Here is an 18,057-nt window from a genome sequence, read left to right on the forward strand (position 1 = left end):
TGAGGATCAGTGAAGAGGCTGAGAAAATATGCAGGAAGCCTCTGCCTTTATATTTTAGGCTGGGGCCAGAGAGAAACAATGGCATAGCTCCCCAGGACTTTGCTCCTCAACCCCAGGGGGGGGACCGACCCAGCCTTGTGCCATGCCCTTGGTGCTTCCCCAGGATCCAAGACTGGGCACCCTCTCCCTCCCCTTGCTTCACTGGACAGCCAGCTCAGGTGGAACTCCACATGGGCAACAACAGCCAAACGTGTAGGCACAGAGCCAATACACAACCCTAGAATTACAGGTGGTTAGAGCCACAGGCAATTTAAAATCTATAGATCAAATCCTGAAGCCGTAGTCAAGAGAGTGAAATTCTAAATTTGGCCCCTTTCTTATAATATTCTAAATACCTTCCCCCACACCTAACAATAATTCTGATTACTGCTGACCAAGTGCTCACCAAGTTCCAGGCACTCTGCTGAGTTCCTACATGGATGATCTCTTTTAACCCTCAAAACAAGGCTGAGGGAGGGAGACCATACTTGTTTCCATCTTGTAAGCATTGAAATGGAGGCTGGAGATGTCCAGCGGCTCATCGAATCCATGGCTGGTGGTGAGAAGCTCTGGGTCTTCTGAATTCTAGTTCAATGGTGAGTACCTACTCTACCCTCTCTCACTTGCAAGTCCTCTAAGCTATATTTGAATTACCTATTTAAAGATGGCCAGCACATCTTACTTATCAAATGAGTTTATAATAGCTCCATGAAACTGAATTCTCAGCCTCAAAAATACTCACATGTAACTCTAAGATTTTTTTTTTCTTAAGACTTTTCCACTAAGTGCCTGTTCCTGTCCTGCTCCAGAATCTACTGCCCACTGGCAAACCGAAGGCAAGATTCCTTACCCTCTCTGCCCTCTTCCAACAAATGTTTCTGTAGAACACATGTGCATCAGGCAGGGTAGAAGGCTTTGAAGGGGACACAAAGATAAAAAACACAAGATCCTCATTTTCCAGGTAGTGGCAGGGAAAACATATGATGAGAACACACATGCCCCCGACACAGGCCAACTTCCGATTAGTGTACTGACGAGATAGAAGGCAAAATTAAGTGCTCAGGGAATTCACAGGCTGGGCTCGCTTCCAGCAGGGAGATGGTCATTAGGTAGGCCTTGCAGAGGGAGCAGAATTTCAACAAATAGTTGTGGAGCCTCTCCTCAGACTGGGATTAAATACTTACTATTTCCTGAGTGCGGGGCTTATGCAAGACACACAGTAGGCTCCCTAACACATTTTCTAAACACTAGCCGCTTGGGCTAGGCTAGGAGTCATGGGCTTGAATCTTGGTTCTGATGCCACCACTGGATGTAAATTGTATAAATCCTACCCTTTCTCTGGGCCTTTGATTTTCCCCAACTATGAAATAGGAATATGGAGGAGGCTGGATATATCCTTGCTCATGGGTTTCTGGTTAGGATTACACTAAGTGAATACATGCAAAATTATTTTCAAGCCAAAATGAAATAGAAATACAAGAGACTGTTTCTCACTATTCTTATTGTTGTTACAAAAACTAAAAAATAGCAAATTCCATATGCTTCTCATGTAGCTAAAAGCCTTTTTTGGAGGGGGTAGGGCAACTACTTGAGGCCAGGCACTGGGGATACAAAGATTAATAACACCCAGCCTCCATCCTTGGAATCTGGAAGGTCTAGGAAAGGAGATAGTAGGTACAATTGGTAATATAAGTTTAATGTGCTACTACAAAGGCTGGGCTGGAGTTTGGCAGGAACTCTACTCTTTCTTTTTTTTTTTTTTGAGATGAAGTTTCATTCTTGTTGCCCAGGCTGGAGTGCAATGGTGCGATCTCGGCTCACTGCAACCTCTGCCTTCCGGGTTTAAGCGATTATCCTGCCTCAGCCTCCCGAGTAGCTGGGATTACAGGCATGCACCACCACGCCCAGCTAATTTTGTATTTTTAGTAGAGAAGTGGTTTCTCCATGTTGGTCAGTCTGGTCTCGAACTCCTGACCTCAGGTGATCCACCTGCCTCGGCCTCCCAATGTGTTGGGATTACAGGCGTGAGCCACCGTGCCTGGCCGAGCTCTGCTCTTAGTGGTAGTGCAGGTGGATAGTAATGCTTAGGACAAGAACTTCAAATGTGAATCAACTGGCATTCTCCAACACAAAATAGAATTAAAGGCATAGGGACTTTTTTTTTTAAGTTTGAGCTTATTATACTATGTTCCAGGCACTTTCACATCCATCATCTTCCTAATAAGCCATGTATTATTATGCCAGTTTTACAGATGAGGAAGCTGAGACTCAGGGTGGTTGGGTAATTTCCAAGATCTATAAAACTAGAAGCATAAAGGCGAAATTTAAACCCAGATTATCTAACTGTAAGCATGGGGCTTTTCCCAATATCCCTTGTTGCTTTCTTATCAGCCAATGTTTCTATAGAACCCATTCCATGCTAATCTTGAATGACCTTCTTACTCGGATTGCTTTTCCCAGGAGAAAGACTAATCTTTGATAGAGTGCAGTGGTGTGATCTCAGTTCACTGCAACCTCCATCCACTGGGTTCAAGCAATTCTCCTGCCTCAGCCTCCCTAGTAGCTGGGATTACAGGCATGTGCTACCATGCCTGGCTAATTTTTGTAGTTTTAGTAGAGATGGGGTTTCACCATTTTGGCCAGGCTGGTCTCAAACCCCTGACCTCAAGTGATTCGCCTGCCTTGGCCTCCCAAAGTGCTGGGATTACAGGTGTGAGACACTGCGCCCGGCCTGATGAGAGAGATTTTACAGTAACCCCTCCCATCATCATTTCCTCTTCCACTTCCTATGATAAACTAATTCCCTCCTACTGTGCTCTCCTGACCTCTCCCTCTCCTCCAACCCCAGCGAAACTGCCAAGGAGTTAAGAATCACAATACATGAGGAGGCTGCAGAGAGAGCACCCTGCCTCCTCAGCCATTAGCCTACAAATCTCAGGACAAAATACACTGAGAGAAGGGAGAAATTTGAATACAATTCTGTCTAAGAAAGAGTTCACATAGACCAAAATCTGACTATGCCTTAATTTTGCAGAACTGTAAGGAATCTTAAAATATAATTATCAGACTTGCTTATTTTACAGATTCAGAAAACTGAGACTCAAGAAGGGGAAAGGACCTGCCTCAAGTCACACACTAGCAATAGGCAGAGTCTGGACTGGAACTCCAGTCTTCTGACTCCCAGGCTAATGCTTTTTCACTAAAATACATTGCCTCTTTAGCTTTTCCCATTAACAACTCAACTTACATGAGATCATAGCCCTTTCAAGAAGAAAGCTCAGTGCTGGTATCTCTGCAAAGCCCAGAAGTCAGTGCCCCACTCTGATCAGCTGATGTGCTCATCTAAAGAACAGGAAGTGGTTTCACTTCTAGCTCTGAAAGCACATTGTAGGGGTGAGAAAGGGGGATTTGGGGAAGAGAGTTCCTGTACATGATAGTCAAAAGCAATCAGCAGACACTTTGGTCTTGCTTGAAGAAGGGGAAGATATAAGGTCAGACATGTAAGGGGAAGATAAAGGTTGTCCTTGATCAGCACATGATTTCATCAAGAGCTTCCCCCAGCCGCAGGGTGGTGGAGAGTGGAAGTGGGGAGGCGGGAGGGTGGTGGTGGGGATTCGGCTCTGCTCATTCCCTTCTCTGCTCTGAGGGAGCTAGATACCAGAGTGGGGGCTGAGATAGGAGCACCAGGGTAGGAAAATTTGCAGGAACTTGATACAACCTTCAATGCTTCCTCCACCCTCCGTTAGCACCCATAACTTCCCCTGTCAAGAGAGGAAGAAGGAACACATTATTCAGCTTTACACACGGAAAAGTTTACTGTGTGAAATAAAGGAGACTTTAGAGGTCAACAGAAGCTGGGCACGGTAGGTCACACCTGTAATCCCAGCACTTTGGGAGGCTGAGGCGGGTGGATCACCTGAGGGCAGGAGTTTGAGATCAGCCTCGTCAACATGGAGAAACCCCATCTCTATTACAAATAGAGAAAAAGTATCCGGGCATGATGGTGCACACCTGTAATCCCAGCTACTCAGGAGGCTGAGGCATGAGAATTGCTTGAACCTGGAAGGAGGAGGTTACAGTGAGCCATCATGTGCCACCGCACTCTAGCCTGGGTGACCGAGTGAGACTCTGTCTCAAAAAAAAAAAAAAAAAAAGAGGTCAACAATTCCTGAATCCTCTCTTAAAGGACAGAGGTGTGGAGATGATGTTTCCTGATGACCTGGCCTGGAATATAACAATCTGATTGTCAAGTAGATGGGTGTGAAACAAGAGAATAACCTCCCCAACCCCCGCATCGATGTCAGGGGAGTTTTGTTTTCTTCTAGTGGTAGGATCACATCCCACCTTAGTACTAACAGCTGGGGACATCAAAGCACACAGACACAGAGCCATGGAATGCCAGGCACGGGAAAGACTGCGGGCATTTGCCTGTAGCAATGGTGCTCCAACCTGGCAGCCCATCAGAGTCATCTGGGGAGCTCATCGAAATTGAGATTCCCAGGAACCAGCCCAGAGATTGATTAGGTAAATCTGGGCTGGGGTACACAAATCTTCATTTTCAACAAGCAGCTGGTTTAAGAACCAAGGATCTGGTTCAACCCCATCCATCCACCTATCAAAACTTTGATACAAGATACTCCTTTTACAGTAAAGAAAACTGAGGTGCCAAAAATAGGTTAGTAGCAGGACTTGGACTAGAATTTGGTCCTCTTCCTGCTGGTATGGTGTCTCTGCCAGTGCTCTTACACCTGCCTTTCTCTTCCATCCCACATGTCCATTGAGGACCTGTGAGGACCCGTGAGCCCACAGGGGAATCAGCTGCCAGGAGCTTTGATTGAATCTCTCCATTTAGATCACTGGTGGAAAATGGCTACTTTTGAGGCTGGGGTAGAGGTGGTTTTAAGGACATTCTCAGAAAGCTGTGTTCTGTATTCTGGTGAGTTAAAAGTGGAAGGCCCAGCTGGTGGCCTCTAAAGCATACTACCCAGTTGTTCCAGACAGAAAGAATAGTTGGTTCATGGGAGCAGCCTGCTGTGTTAGAGGAGCCAGAGTGGCGGAGGCAGAGTGAGCAATGGAGAGAGTGGCAGAAGAGGAGGTCTGGGAGGTAATGGGAAGCCAAAACATACGGGACCCTCTAGGCCACGTGATCTTTGGCTTTTTCTCCAAGCCACTGCAGAATTTTGAGAAGAGGAGTGTCATAACCTGACTGCTCTGATGTGGTGGTGAGAACAGGTTACCTACGGCAGTGGGATAGAAGCAAGGAACCCAGTGAGGAAGCTTTGCAGTAATTCAGGGGACAGAGGTTGGCGGCTCAGATCAAGATGGCAGGAATACAGGTGGTGAGACATGGTTGAATCCTGGATGTTTTTTAAAAGTAGAGTTAACGGATTTTCTGATGGACTGGCTATGAGATGTGAGATAAAAAGGGGAGTCAAGGATGATGCCAAGCATTTGGCTCTAGCGATGGGAAGGCTGGAGTTACCAACTGAGAGGAAGAAGACTGTGGGTGGAGAAGGTTTGGGGGAGGGACAGCAGAGCTCTGCATTGGACATACCAAGTTTGAGGTGTCTGCTAAACACACAAGGGAAGTACGGCACAGGCTGCTGGACACAGGAGCCTGGAGCTCAGGGAAAACTCGAGACAGGCTGGAGGCATCATTGAGTATACACATGGTATTTAAATAAAGTCTTATGACTGGATGAGGTGATCAAGGGATTAAGCACAGGCAGTGAAGAGAAGAGGGTCAAGGACCCTGCCTGGGGACCCTCCAGTATCAAGAGGTCAGAGAGAAATGAGACCGAGAAGGAGTGAGGGAGGAGAAGGGAGGGAGGAGGAAAACCATGAGCAAGTCAAGTCCTAGAAGCCAAGTGGACCAAGCGTTTCCAGGAAGAGGGAGTGATCAGCTGGGTCACATGCCACTGACAGCTGTGGCAAGATGAGGGTTAGGAACTGACGATTGGATTTAGCTATTGGAGAACTGGTAACCTTGACAGAGGTAGCAGTTGACTCTGAACCTCATGGAGCCCCACAGTTTGACAACTGACTGTCATTGAAGACACCCTTATTGTGAATTTTTGTCTTCTGGATTAAGTTGTAAACTTTGCAACATCGGATGACGAGTCAGCACATGCGCAGAGCACAGAGTCCTTGCTGGGCTGTGGGGCCTTATGAAGCCCGTTGACACCCACCTGAGGGCTCCTACCACTGGGCATTGACCTGAAGCAATTATCCTCATTCCTGGCTTACCTTGAACGCAGAATTTCAGTTCTTTGGGGTCAGTGACACCCTTCCTGCTTTCCCGGATCATGGCCCGGTTCTTCTTGTTTTCTCCCCAGAGATTGGTGCCTCCGTACATGCTGGGAATGTTGAGAATGGCAATGCCTTCCAGGAAGATGTTGCTCAGGTCCACCCCAACCCCATCACACTGGAGGACAGAGAGAAAAGGCCATCTGTTAGTGTCCTCAGCGTGTCACAACCCAAGGTGCTCTGTGTGTGTGTGTGTGTGTGTGTGTGTGGTGGGTACTCTCTTAAAGGATGTGACAGGTCCTCAGCCACCACCCTGCCACTGTAAGAGGAGAAGTCATGGGTAAAGTCGCTCAGACTTAATGCTTTGACCACTGCGGTGAGACGAGAGATCCAGTCCTGGTCAGCTCTGGGGAAGACAGCACAAGGCTCCAGGGGTCATCTTTAGGTCTAGAAGTGCTTTAGGGCTGCTTCTCAAGTCAATTGTCAAACTGTTCTCCAGTCTAATCTCATTATCATCAATCTTGCCCCTTCCTAACCATTAGAAGATTTAGTGGAACTGAATTCAGAACCTAACAAATGACAGAATTTTTTTTTTTTTTTTTTTAGATTGAGTCTCGCTCTGTCGCCCTGGCTGGAGTGCAGTGACACAATCTCGGCTCACTGGAACCTCCACCTTCTGGTTTCAAGTGATTCTCCTGCCTCAGCCTCCCAAGTAGCTGTGATTACAGGCACCCACCACCACGCCTGGCTAGTTTTTGTATTTTTAGTAGAGACGGGGTTTCACTATGTTGGCCAGGCTGGTCTCAAACTCCTGACCTCATGATCTGCCTGCCTCGGCCTACCAAAGTGCTGGGGTTACAGGAGTGAGCCACCACGCCTGGTCAGAAACTTTTTGTTTTACCCCCTCCTATTTTATCTCTCTGTGAGAAGCACAAGACTTTAAGCTTTGGAAGGCTTTCAGAATCTGCCTGTCTCCTGTATCTGTATCATAAGTGCAATTTTGGCATACGTGTTTGCTGAAGGAGCAGAGTTTCTTTATCCAATCTCCACAACTTGCAATCCCCACCAGGTATGAAAAGTCAGAAGGCTTGAATTTTCATCTCGCATGTCTATAAAGTCAGCCCACTTTGGCATCGTGCTTACCAACACAGCAAGAAATATCAGCTCTGATCCTTGTTCCTCAGAATAGTAGGTAGTTTATTTCACTTACAGAAGCAAACACTGGACCCAGAGAGTTGAGCTAAGTTATCCAAGATTGCACAGCTAATAAATAACAGAGCAGGGGTTCAAAGTTGGGGGCTTTGACTACAAAGTACATGGTTTTTATCTTGTTTATTGTGAGAAAGAAAAAATCAAATGCATACAGTAAAAACCCACTATCTCTGAGGTTACGTACAAACCCAAACTTCCAGAGACTTATCAACAGAGGAGGACTAGAAAGGTATTGTTGCCATCAGAGGAGGACTCGAAGGCTTGTTGCCATTCATAGTGACTCATCTCCTGATTTCTTTGCAGGTCTTACATTATGTTATCTTGTTTCCCCAACTACAAGATGGAATACACTGAGCATCTCTGGTAACTGGGAACTCATTTTTTCACTGAGAAGTTCTGATAATTTGAGAGGTCTCTTTATGTTGATCTGGATTCTCTCTCACTCTTGTTTCCACCGGTTGGTCCTGTTCTCTCTTCTGAACTCATACAGACCGACCTTCCTTCCTCCTCCATGGGCCACCCCCAAGACAGATGATGATGATGATGATGACGACGATGATGATGATCACCATTGTGCACATGTATTAAGCACTGCCATCTACCACACACAATTTTATACACATCTCATTGATTATCTTCGTAATAATCCTATAAGTTAGTTACTATGACTATCCTCTTTCTACACTGGGGAAACTGAGGCACAGAGGAGGTTAAATAACTTGCCCAAAGTTCACAACTTACAAGTGGAAGTACACGGATTTAAGGGCAGGCACTCAGAGCCCAAGTCTTTTATTTCTCCTCCCTCTCACACTACCAGGTTGTGCCACTTCTGGACTGTCAACTCTCTTCATCTTCTCCCATGGGACTTGGTTTTCAGATCTTTTCCCATCCTGGCTGCCCTGTTTTGCACACACTGTAGTTTGTTACCCTGCTATTTGGCAAGGTCCCTAGCATTGAAAACAACACCAATGATGGGATTTGATGGGGGCAGGTGGCTACCACACCAGTACTTCTTGTGGCTGAAATTGTATGATACTATCCTGCCCCAGAAATGAGATGACGTGCAAAGCTCATGTAAGAGTTCAGCACGTTATCCATTATCCTTATCCTTATCCTTATTATTCAATATGATCAAGGTTGCACTGGCCCTTTTGTTAGCGACTAGATGACAACATCACTTCAGCTTAAATGGTGGTCATCTTTGTTGCCCAGACCATCTCATGATCCTATTTTTCATCCAATTCTTTGCCATTCTGAACCTGTGTAGATTTAAAAAAATAACATAGACATAAAACTTTACATTTATGTTAATTAATTGCATCTGGCTTTCAGCCCAAATTTCCTCTAGTCTACCCAGTTTACTTCCAATCTTCATTCTGTGACCTTCTGTCATAGCGTTCCCATCATTTGGGGATTAAGTCATTAATATGTGTGCATAAAAGGAAAAAACAGTGATCGAGCCCTCTCCTTGGTCAGTTTAACACCAAACATTATGCGTTAACATCCCTAGGGGTATGGATGCCCTATCGGAGCTGCATCTTCTGGACTGGACTGTCACCCAGCTACTTTTTATTATAAGACAGACTGATGGAATTCAGAGATGAGAGGCACATAAGGGAAGGTGCCTCTCATCTTTCATAAAAATAGCCCCAGTGAGGTTAAGAAACTTCCCTGTGGTCATCTAACTTATTAATGGTAGAACTAGATACGTATCCAGGTCTCCAGACCTCAATCCTGTGTTCTTTCCACGAAAACATAAAACACTGTGCCGAGATCAAACAGCGTTTCCTAAATGACCACCCTGCAACCTCTATCAGAAAAGGAATAAGAGAACTCAATTAAGTCACCAATATCTCTGTGCAAAGCCTAAATACTTGGTTGATAATCTACTCTAGAATCTTGCCAGGGATCAGAATAAAGTGTATCAGTCTGTGGTTTCCAGAATGTACCCTATTCTTATTTTTTGAACACTGAAGCCATATTTGTCTGCCTCTTATTGGCTAGAACCTACTCTGTTTTCTGGATTTGTCAAAGCGGCCCCTGAATGATATCTACAGGCTTGTCCGGCAACTTGGATTCAAATGTGTGTGTGTTTTTCAAAGCCAGTTAGTTCTCCGCTGATCTACCTTGGGCTCTAGTATCCACCTTTGGCATCTCTTCTTCCACTTTTAGTTTAAGGCCACTCTCTTTGGAAAAGATGAAAACTCTTCCAGAATGGCAAAGTCCTGTTGAGCTATGCTTTCTATGTTCTTTTTTGCTTCAAATGTTGTCTAGCATTCAGCTTGGCCTTCAGTTAGCCTGAAGCCAGGCTCATAGCTCTGAGTTGCTTTTGTGTATTCCTACCTGGTTGCATGCCCAGGCTCTGCCTTTGTGTGTATTCGCACAGTTCCCTGAAAGCATGGGCTCAACCAGCTCTCTCTGTTGCTGTCACATTGATTGAAAAACAAAAACCAACTCCTTTTTCTTTTCTTTTCAATGTGATTCATGACTTCTTAGAAACTTATTCTGGAATGTCTTCTACCCTCCTATCCTTCATACACATATTCCTAATTAGGGATTTAGGCTGGAGTCCCATTGGATCACACTTTCTTTTTTTTTTTTTCAGACAGAGTTCTGCTCTTGTTGCCCAGGCTGAAGTGTGGTAGCGTGATCTTGGCTCACTGCAACCTCCACCTCCTGGGTTCAAGTGATTTTCCTGCCTTGGCCTTCTGAAGTAGCTGGGATTACAGGCACCTGCCACCATGCCCAGCTAATTTTTTTTGTATTTTTAGTTGAGACGGGGTTTCACCATATTGGCCAGCCTGGTCTTGAACTCCTGACCTCAGGTGATCCACCCGCCTCGGCCTCCCGACGTATTGGGATTACAGGCGTGAGCCACCGCGCCTGGCCCACACTTTCTTTTATTCTTGTCACCCTCTAGATGAAGTGGCCACTTTCCCCGTCTTGGTTGTAGTTGCTTCTACATCATCTCAATTTATTCATTGTTGGTCAAAACATCCCTTTCCCTTCTAAGCAGTAATAATAATAATATTAGCAACTCATGCTAGTTGAGAGCTTCCTAGGGCACTGTGCTGGGATTCACCCACAGCATCTCTTGGGATCTTTACATGAACATGATGAGGGAGGCAGCATTGCTACCCCCAACTGACAGAGCCTCTTAGGGGTTAAGATGCTTGCTCAAGGCTCCATAGCTTCCCACTCTACAAGATGGCAGAGCCAGGATGCAAACCCAGGAAGGCAGATGCCAGATCCTATGCTGGAGATGAGTCAGTGAGGCAAATCGGGATTTTTGCTGATGCTAGGTTTATAGCAAAATTAAACTTCCAGCTGTTTGAATAATTGAGATCTCCCACTACTGCTCTATCTTATTGAGTGCTTAGAGCAATGCCTGGCACATCAATGTTGGATATTAATATTATTATATCTTGCCTCCACACCAGGTTCGTTTTTCAAAAAAGTACATCACCAGCACCGTCCTTGACAAACAGTATTCCACAAAGTCACCTTTCTTCTGTACTACAGTTTTAAGTGCACTCTGTCCCTTCATCTCTATCCATAGCCAGCTAAGTGTGTTTGCTATTACCTTGGTAAACGTTTACCGCTTCCTGGAAGAGCAGACAATCCTCACTCTGCTTTCTAGGTTGTCCCCTTCCCTATTACCGCAGTGGGTCCCATGTAGATAGGGCAAGTAGAGGAGGTGGGAGAAGCCTGGGGTCTGCCGGACGCTGATGTCCTCTCCTCTTGGAATGCACCTACTTGGAAAGTGAAAGCCAATATAGTGTCTTGGAAAGAATGTGCTTGCCTGGGCTTGGAGGCAGAGAGACATGGGTTTAAATCTTGGCTCTGTCACTTGCCAGCGGTGTGATTCCAGGTTGTTTCCTTACCCCTCTGAGGTTTAACTCGTCATCTGTAAAATGGAGGATGGGGGAATAACATCTGCTTTAAGAGGCTGAATGGTGTCTGGAAAGCAGTCGCACTCTGTAACTGTCTGCATTATTATTACAGGTTCCCCAACCTCTGTGCCAAGAGGAATTTATCTTCCTGAATTCACTCCCCACACCTGAGGCTTTGCTGGAAGCATCTTGATGGTCTCTTGGCCCGACCCAGGCTGGTAAGAGCTTTGGCAAGCGCACGCCTGCGTGCCCATTCTCCAGAGTTCCTGGCCTCGCGATCGTGCCCTGATTTCCTTCAGAACCCCAGGCCCGCTCTGGAAGTGGAAGCTAGCCGTGCTGTCTGGGAAAGTGGAGCCGAGCAAGGGACGCTGTCGACCTAAATGGAACGCCGGCCCCGGGGACCGCTCCCCGGCGGGTTCCGGAGCTAAATCCTCCAACTGTTCCATGACGTCATCGGGCCCCCTCCCCCTGCTCCGGCCCGAGCGGCCCCGGCGTGGCGCGAAGTAGGGTGGCGGTCCTCGCGCACCGTGGGCCATCCCTAACCCAGGACCTGGCTAGCAGGCTGCCCTCCGAGCCCAGGCTGCGCTGGGCGGAACCGCGGATTTATAGCCCGGAATGGCGCTGAAACAGCTCCTGGCCAGAGCAGAGAACGTGCGCACGCTTGAAATCGTGCTCCCTGGTGCGCTGGCGGCCAGGTGCCCGACGTCGGGCTTGGAAGCAGGGCCGGAGTCCGTCTGAACCCAGGCCCGGGAGACCAGCGGCTGCCGGTCACGTTCGACTGTGTCCCCCTTGGGAGGACAATCCCCCCAGTTCTGGTTTCTTCCTGAGCCACGGGTGATTGGTTGGTTTGGTGGAAGGCCAGTGCACAGGTAACAGAGACTGGGTGAGGAGGCAGAGCGCATTTATGTGCAAATGAAACGCACGGGGAACCCGTATTCCTCTCCGCCTCCCAGCCCTTGACGTCTCGATCCCTACAGTCACAGAATTCTAGGCAGAGGCAGCCGACTTCTCCGCCCTCACCGACAGGGACCTGGAGCACCGAAGCTTCCCAACCGGTGCCGGCGTTTCCGCGCCCTCCTGCTGTCCTGCGCCGCGACCTCAAAAGGGCGGCGGGTGGGGGCCCCTCCACTCCAGCCCCGTCGATCCTATTTCGGAAGGGCCTCAGGGAAGGAGATTCCACAATTTATTTGATGACCTGTTTCAGTTTTAGCAACTAGGAAATTCCCCCTTCTTCTAACCTCGATTCACCGTGCCACAGATTTGGTTTGGAGGCAGATGGTTCTGTTTATAGGCCTGCCACTCGGCTTTGTCTGCTCTCAGGAATGACCTCCGCCAGGCCAGATCGGAGGTGGAAGCCAGGACTCGGTAGCTCCGGAGGCATATGTCCCCTTCCTGCTGGAAATTTTCTCTTTCTTGGATGCCCTGCCACTGAGTTATTGTCCCTCCCATCTTCCACGACTCCTTCTTGGTCTTTCAAAAAAAAAAAAAAAAAAAAAAAAAAAAGCCGGGCACTGTGGCTCACGCCTGTAATCGCAGCACTTTGGGAGGTGGTTGGATTACCTGAGGTCAGGGAGTTCAAGACCAGTCTGGCCAACATGGCGAAACCCCCGTCTCTACTAAAGATACAAAAAATTAGCCGGGTGTGATGGGGGGCGTCTGTAATCTCAGCTAGTCTGGAGGCTGAGGCAGGAGAATCGCTTGAACCCAGGCGGTGGAGGTTGCAGTGAGCTGAGATGGCACCACTGCACTCCAGCCTAGGGGACAGAGCGAGACTCCATATAAAAACAACAACAACAACAACAACAACAACAACAACAAATTATGGTTATTTTCAAACATACAGGGAAAGTATAGAGAATAATAAACCCCTGTGTACCCCAAAACCCAGTTTGGGTAATTAGCACCTCTAGCAACTGGCAGCTAATCTTGTTTTAACTCTACCCCAGTTCACTTTATCACCTCCAGATCAAACTAGTTTATAGCAAATTCTAGAGATTCTATCATTTTATCCATAAATACTTGACTATGGGTCTTTAATAACTTAAAGAAAATTACAATACTATTGTTACTCTTTAAAAAATTCTTTAAAAAGGATCCAGTAGTTGTTCAAATTTCCTTGATAGTATCATTTTTTAAAAAAATTGTTAGCTTGCCTGAAAAGTCTTCACATTGCATTTGTTGATATATATCTGTGAGGTCTCTTTGGATCTATAGACTCCTGTTCTTTTTTATCCTTGTCTTTTGTTTATTGAAGAAATGGGTCATTTGTACTTAGAGTAGTGCTTCTCAAACTTTAATGTGCATGCAGATCACTCCAGGGTCTTATTAAAATGCAGATTCTGATTCGGGAGGTCTGGGTGAGGCCCGAGACTGCATTTCTGACCCCCTCCTTGGTGATGCTGACGCTGCAGGTCAGTGGACCACACTTTGAGTAGTAAGGCTGTAGTGCTGTGCAGATTCTGGATTTTGCCAACTGCATCTCTGGGGTATCTTTGAAACATAGTCTATCCCTTGTATTTTCACTAAATTGGTATTTTTAGATCTAGAGGCTTGACTAGATTTAGGGTTAGCTTTTTGGCAAGATTACTTCATTAGTGCGGCTGTATATTTCCTATTGCATCTCATTAGCAAGCACATAATTTGGTTGTCTCTTTTTTGTGATTTTTAAACTGATCAGTGGATTCAGGTGTTGTCAGCCTGCACCTTCTATTATACAGTTCTTGTCTAGACCGATTACTGTAGTCCCCTAATGGTAGGATACCCTTGAGGATACCCTAGCACCCTCCCTGTACTTTTCATCCAAATCTCTACAGATGCTATTTTCTCCATAAATTATTTCCTGTATAGTCTTTTAAAAGGATCTTTCTCTCTTTTTTCTTTTCTTTTCCTTTTTTTTTTTTTAAGACTGAGTCTCACTCTGTTGTCCAGGCTAGAGTGCAGTGGTACGATCTCGGCTCACTGTAACCTCCACCTCCCAAGTTCAAGTGATTCTTCTGCCTCAGCCTCCCAAGTGGCTAGGACTAGAGGCACCCATAACCACACCCAGATAATTTTTTGTGTTTTTAGTAGAGACAGGGTTTCATCCTGTTGGTCAGGCTGGTTTCGAACTCCTGACCACGGGTGATCCACCCGCCTTGGCCTCCCAAAGTGTTGGGATTACAGGTGTGAGCCACCGCACCTAGCCTCTCTTTTTCTCTTCTCTGCATCTGTACTCTCATGGAATCAAAGACCTGAAGGGCTTGAAAAGTCACCCAGTCCAAATACTTCACTTTATAGATGAGAAAACTGAGGCTAAAGACGTTTAGGGAATGGCCCAGTGTTACTTAGCTAATTAGAGTGAGCTGATCCAGAATTAGACCTGTGATTGCTTGGACTGACAACCAAGAAGCCATGAGTGACTTTATAAAGAGGAATTTTGGCTATTGGATGAGGGCTGAAGCATGGAGTCTTAGAATGGGAAAGCAAAATGGGACATTAGAGACCATTCCTAATTACCAAAATGAGAACAGTGAGGCCTAAAGTTGTAAGTTGACCTTCCCAGATGACACAGCTCTCTCCTGGGAGAGATAAGGGCTTAACCAGGGACTCTGGGATGAGTCAGGTGGTGGTAGTGAGGGAACAGAGTCAGAGTCTGTGTGGTTTGGTGGCACACGGGCTGGAGAGGGAAGATGGGATCTAAAAGGATAAGGTGATTGAGGAAAAGGTTTTTTTGTGGATGTTTGAGGCAGAGAAGATACTCAATACATCTTGTTGGATGAATGAATGAGAAGAGGAAGTTGGGATGCCTAGGATGGGAAGTAGATGGAGTGGAAGAGAAGATGCTGAACAGAGTGCTGGGACATTGATCTGGGGATGATACCAGAGTCCTTCCTTTCTCAGTGAGTGAGAGAGTTGGCCAGGGGGTAATTCTTTTGAAGATGGAAGTAGTAAATGCTGGGCCACGTCCAGGGAAAATAGTACTTCAGTTATAGTCAGAAGGAAGAGAGAGGGCTGAGGAAGAGGTGGGCAGTATTCTGACACACTTGAATAGGGGTTCTGGTGGGCTGAGAGGGGCATGGGCAGGAAGTGATGGTGGCCTCCCTTGATGCCTGGGCTCCATATCAGAGCCCTAGATACACCAAAAGGCAGAGGGTAGCTGACCTAGACCTGAGTGAAATCCCCCACCACCCCACACAGTGCCTCTTTTTTAAGGGAACAGGACACTGGCAGGCAATAGGGAAAGAGAAAGCACCAATAAGCCACCCTGTGCACCTGTGCAGCCCCCGGGGGTCCTGTGGGACCTAGGTAAGAACAAGGCAATGGTGCTCATTTACAGCGAGAGCATTTCTGCTACCACAGGAGGGGAGCAGGCTCTCTCTGTGAATTAGCTTGGCAGGTTGGAATGTAAGTCAGACTATGAGGAAGGCTGGATGCCATAGGGTCTCCTTTGGTTTGGACACAGGAGAGTAGCTGAGGGAGAGGGTTAGCTGACTCTTAGTAAATGTCAGTTGTAGTAGCCTGAATTCTGCATAGAGGCCACAAAGTTGGGGACTACTTACCTTTTTTTCTGCTGTACACACTGCCTAAATTGTCCATCAGCTCTTTTATGCCTGTTAAAAAACTTTTGCAGCTCAAAAGCCTTCTCCCTATGAGGTTCTCCCCAATGCTCTTGCTAGAAATGAATCTTCTTTTGCTCTGAATTTTCACTGCCTTGTTTTCTCCTCTTATAGGGATGTATATTCTGCCATGCATTTTGCATATTATTCTGTCCCCAAAAGACTTCAAACTCATGGAAGGTGGGGACCATATCTGACAGCTCTGTGTTCTTCATAGTACCTGGCATGTCTTACCCATATCAGGTGTCCAATGTAACCATTTGTGAGTTGAAAGAAATAATTTGTGCAAAAATCCTAAAATGGAAACCCAGGTGTTCTTTGAAGAAACGTGATACAGTTTCTTTGCTTCCAGATGAGTTCCCCCAACCTCTCAGGATGAATATAGTGAACAAAAAAAGTGGACCAAATTTCCAGATAGGGAGAGACATGGAGGGTTAATCCAAGTCTCCATCAAGTAGTCCTCTGATCATAGCTGAAGGAAATCCATACCTGAACACTTGAATAGGCAACAAGAGTAGGGCACATGAGGCATGTTTTATATGAGAGAGACATTAACAGGCAGAAGAAAGGAGTACTCACTGATCCATCAAGAATGATGAGAACCTACTTATTCTGTGCTAGACTCTAGGGATGGAGCAGAAATGGGACACAGTCCCTGTCCTCAAGGTACTTCCAGTGGGTCAATACTAGAGGCAATGGTGTGCTGCTAAATGCTTAACAGCAGACTCCCCTGGAGGAAAAAAAAGCCTTTGTTATTGTGTTCCATGGTGGTATAAATATTCCTACTATGGCCAAGTTCAAGTGACCATGATGACATCACCGAAAGGCAAGTTGGGAAGAGATACACCAGCAAGCAAGCTTGCTCTAGCACACCACTGGCTGGAGGCAATGGGGAAGAAAAGGAAGTAGTTATCTGCATGTCTGCAGGGCCTATGGCCATAATAGAGAAATGTACTGGGAGTGAAAGAAAAACAGGGCAAACAACAATATCTGTTTTCCCTAGAAAAAAACTAGAGAGAATGTTTTTATTGTCAATAATCTTACGTGGCTCAGAAGGGAAGAAAAGGTGATGTATTGAGTGGCGCTGATGAGTGGTGACAACATTATTGGAAAGACAGTCCAGTATTTTTTTTTTTTTAAGACAGAGTTTTGCTCTTGTCACCCAGGCTGGAGTGCAATGGCGCAATCTCAGCTCAGTGCAACCTCTGCCTCCTGGGTTCAAGGTATTCTCCTGCCTCAGCCTCCCGAGTAGCTGGGACTACAGGCACATGCCACCATGCCCAGCTAATTTTTGTATTTTTTTTAAGTAGAGACAGAGTTTCATCATGTTCGCCAGGATGATCTCAATCTCTTGACCTTGTGATCCACCCGCCTCAGCCTCTCAAAGTGCTGGGATTATAGGCGTGAGCCACCTCACCCGGCTTTTAAGACAATCCAGTATTATCCACATACACAAACTGGCCTGGTCTGTAGCAACTCTAACAGAACAGTGGCTTCTTCTGCATTCAGAGGTGCTGGTTTATATCATTTTAGGAGCTGATGTCTATTGTGGGCAGTTAGATAATGATATTAATCCACACATATGTTATATATTATTAATATATATCATTTATTAAGTAACTATTATGAACCAGCACTTTATATATTTTATGTCTAATCTTCACAACCCTACAATGTCAGTATTTGTATTCCTCCTTTTTTTTTTGAGACAGAGTCTTGCTCTGTAGCATAGGCTGGAGTACAGTAGCATGATCTCACCTCACCACAACCTCCACCTCCTGGGTTCAAGTGATTCTCCTGCCTCAGCCTCCTGAGTAGCTGTGATTACAGGTGCACACCACACATCTGGCTAATTTTTGTATTCTTAGTAGGGATGGGGTTTCACCATTTTGGCCAGGCTGGTCTTGAACTCCCGACCTCAGGCGATCTGCCTGCCTCACCCTCCCACAGTGCTGGAATTATAGGCGTGAGCCACTGCGCCTGGCCTTGTATTCCCATTTTTACAGATGAGGAAACATTGACTCAGTGACACTAAGGAAGGAATGTCTTTCTAAATTTGTCAAGGCTCATGA

At 46.2% G+C, this 18,057-nt stretch overlaps 1 protein-coding gene across 10 annotated transcripts in view; it reads right to left on the minus strand.

Moving 5' to 3' along the window:
• LOC105480158 (diacylglycerol kinase gamma) overlaps positions 1-18,057 on the minus strand; it is a 213,552-nt gene that overhangs the window by 34,723 nt on the left and 160,772 nt on the right. For 8 of the 10 annotated variants that reach the window (XM_071091410.1, XM_011738673.2, XM_011738670.2 and 5 more), the window contains one exon: positions 6,286-6,463. The exons of 1 other annotated variant lie outside the window; for it this stretch is intronic. In XM_071091410.1, coding sequence (XP_070947511.1) covers positions 6,286-6,463 — 178 coding nt within the window. Of the gene's footprint in view, positions 1-6,285; positions 6,464-6,509; positions 11,405-18,057 lie in introns of those variants that run through there. One more of the 10 variants, XM_071091412.1, reaches the window with a different exon arrangement.

The sequence above is a fragment of the Macaca nemestrina genome, chromosome 2 (assembly GCF_043159975.1).
Source record: "Macaca nemestrina isolate mMacNem1 chromosome 2, mMacNem.hap1, whole genome shotgun sequence".
Classification (NCBI taxonomy): Eukaryota; Metazoa; Chordata; class Mammalia; order Primates; family Cercopithecidae; genus Macaca; species Macaca nemestrina.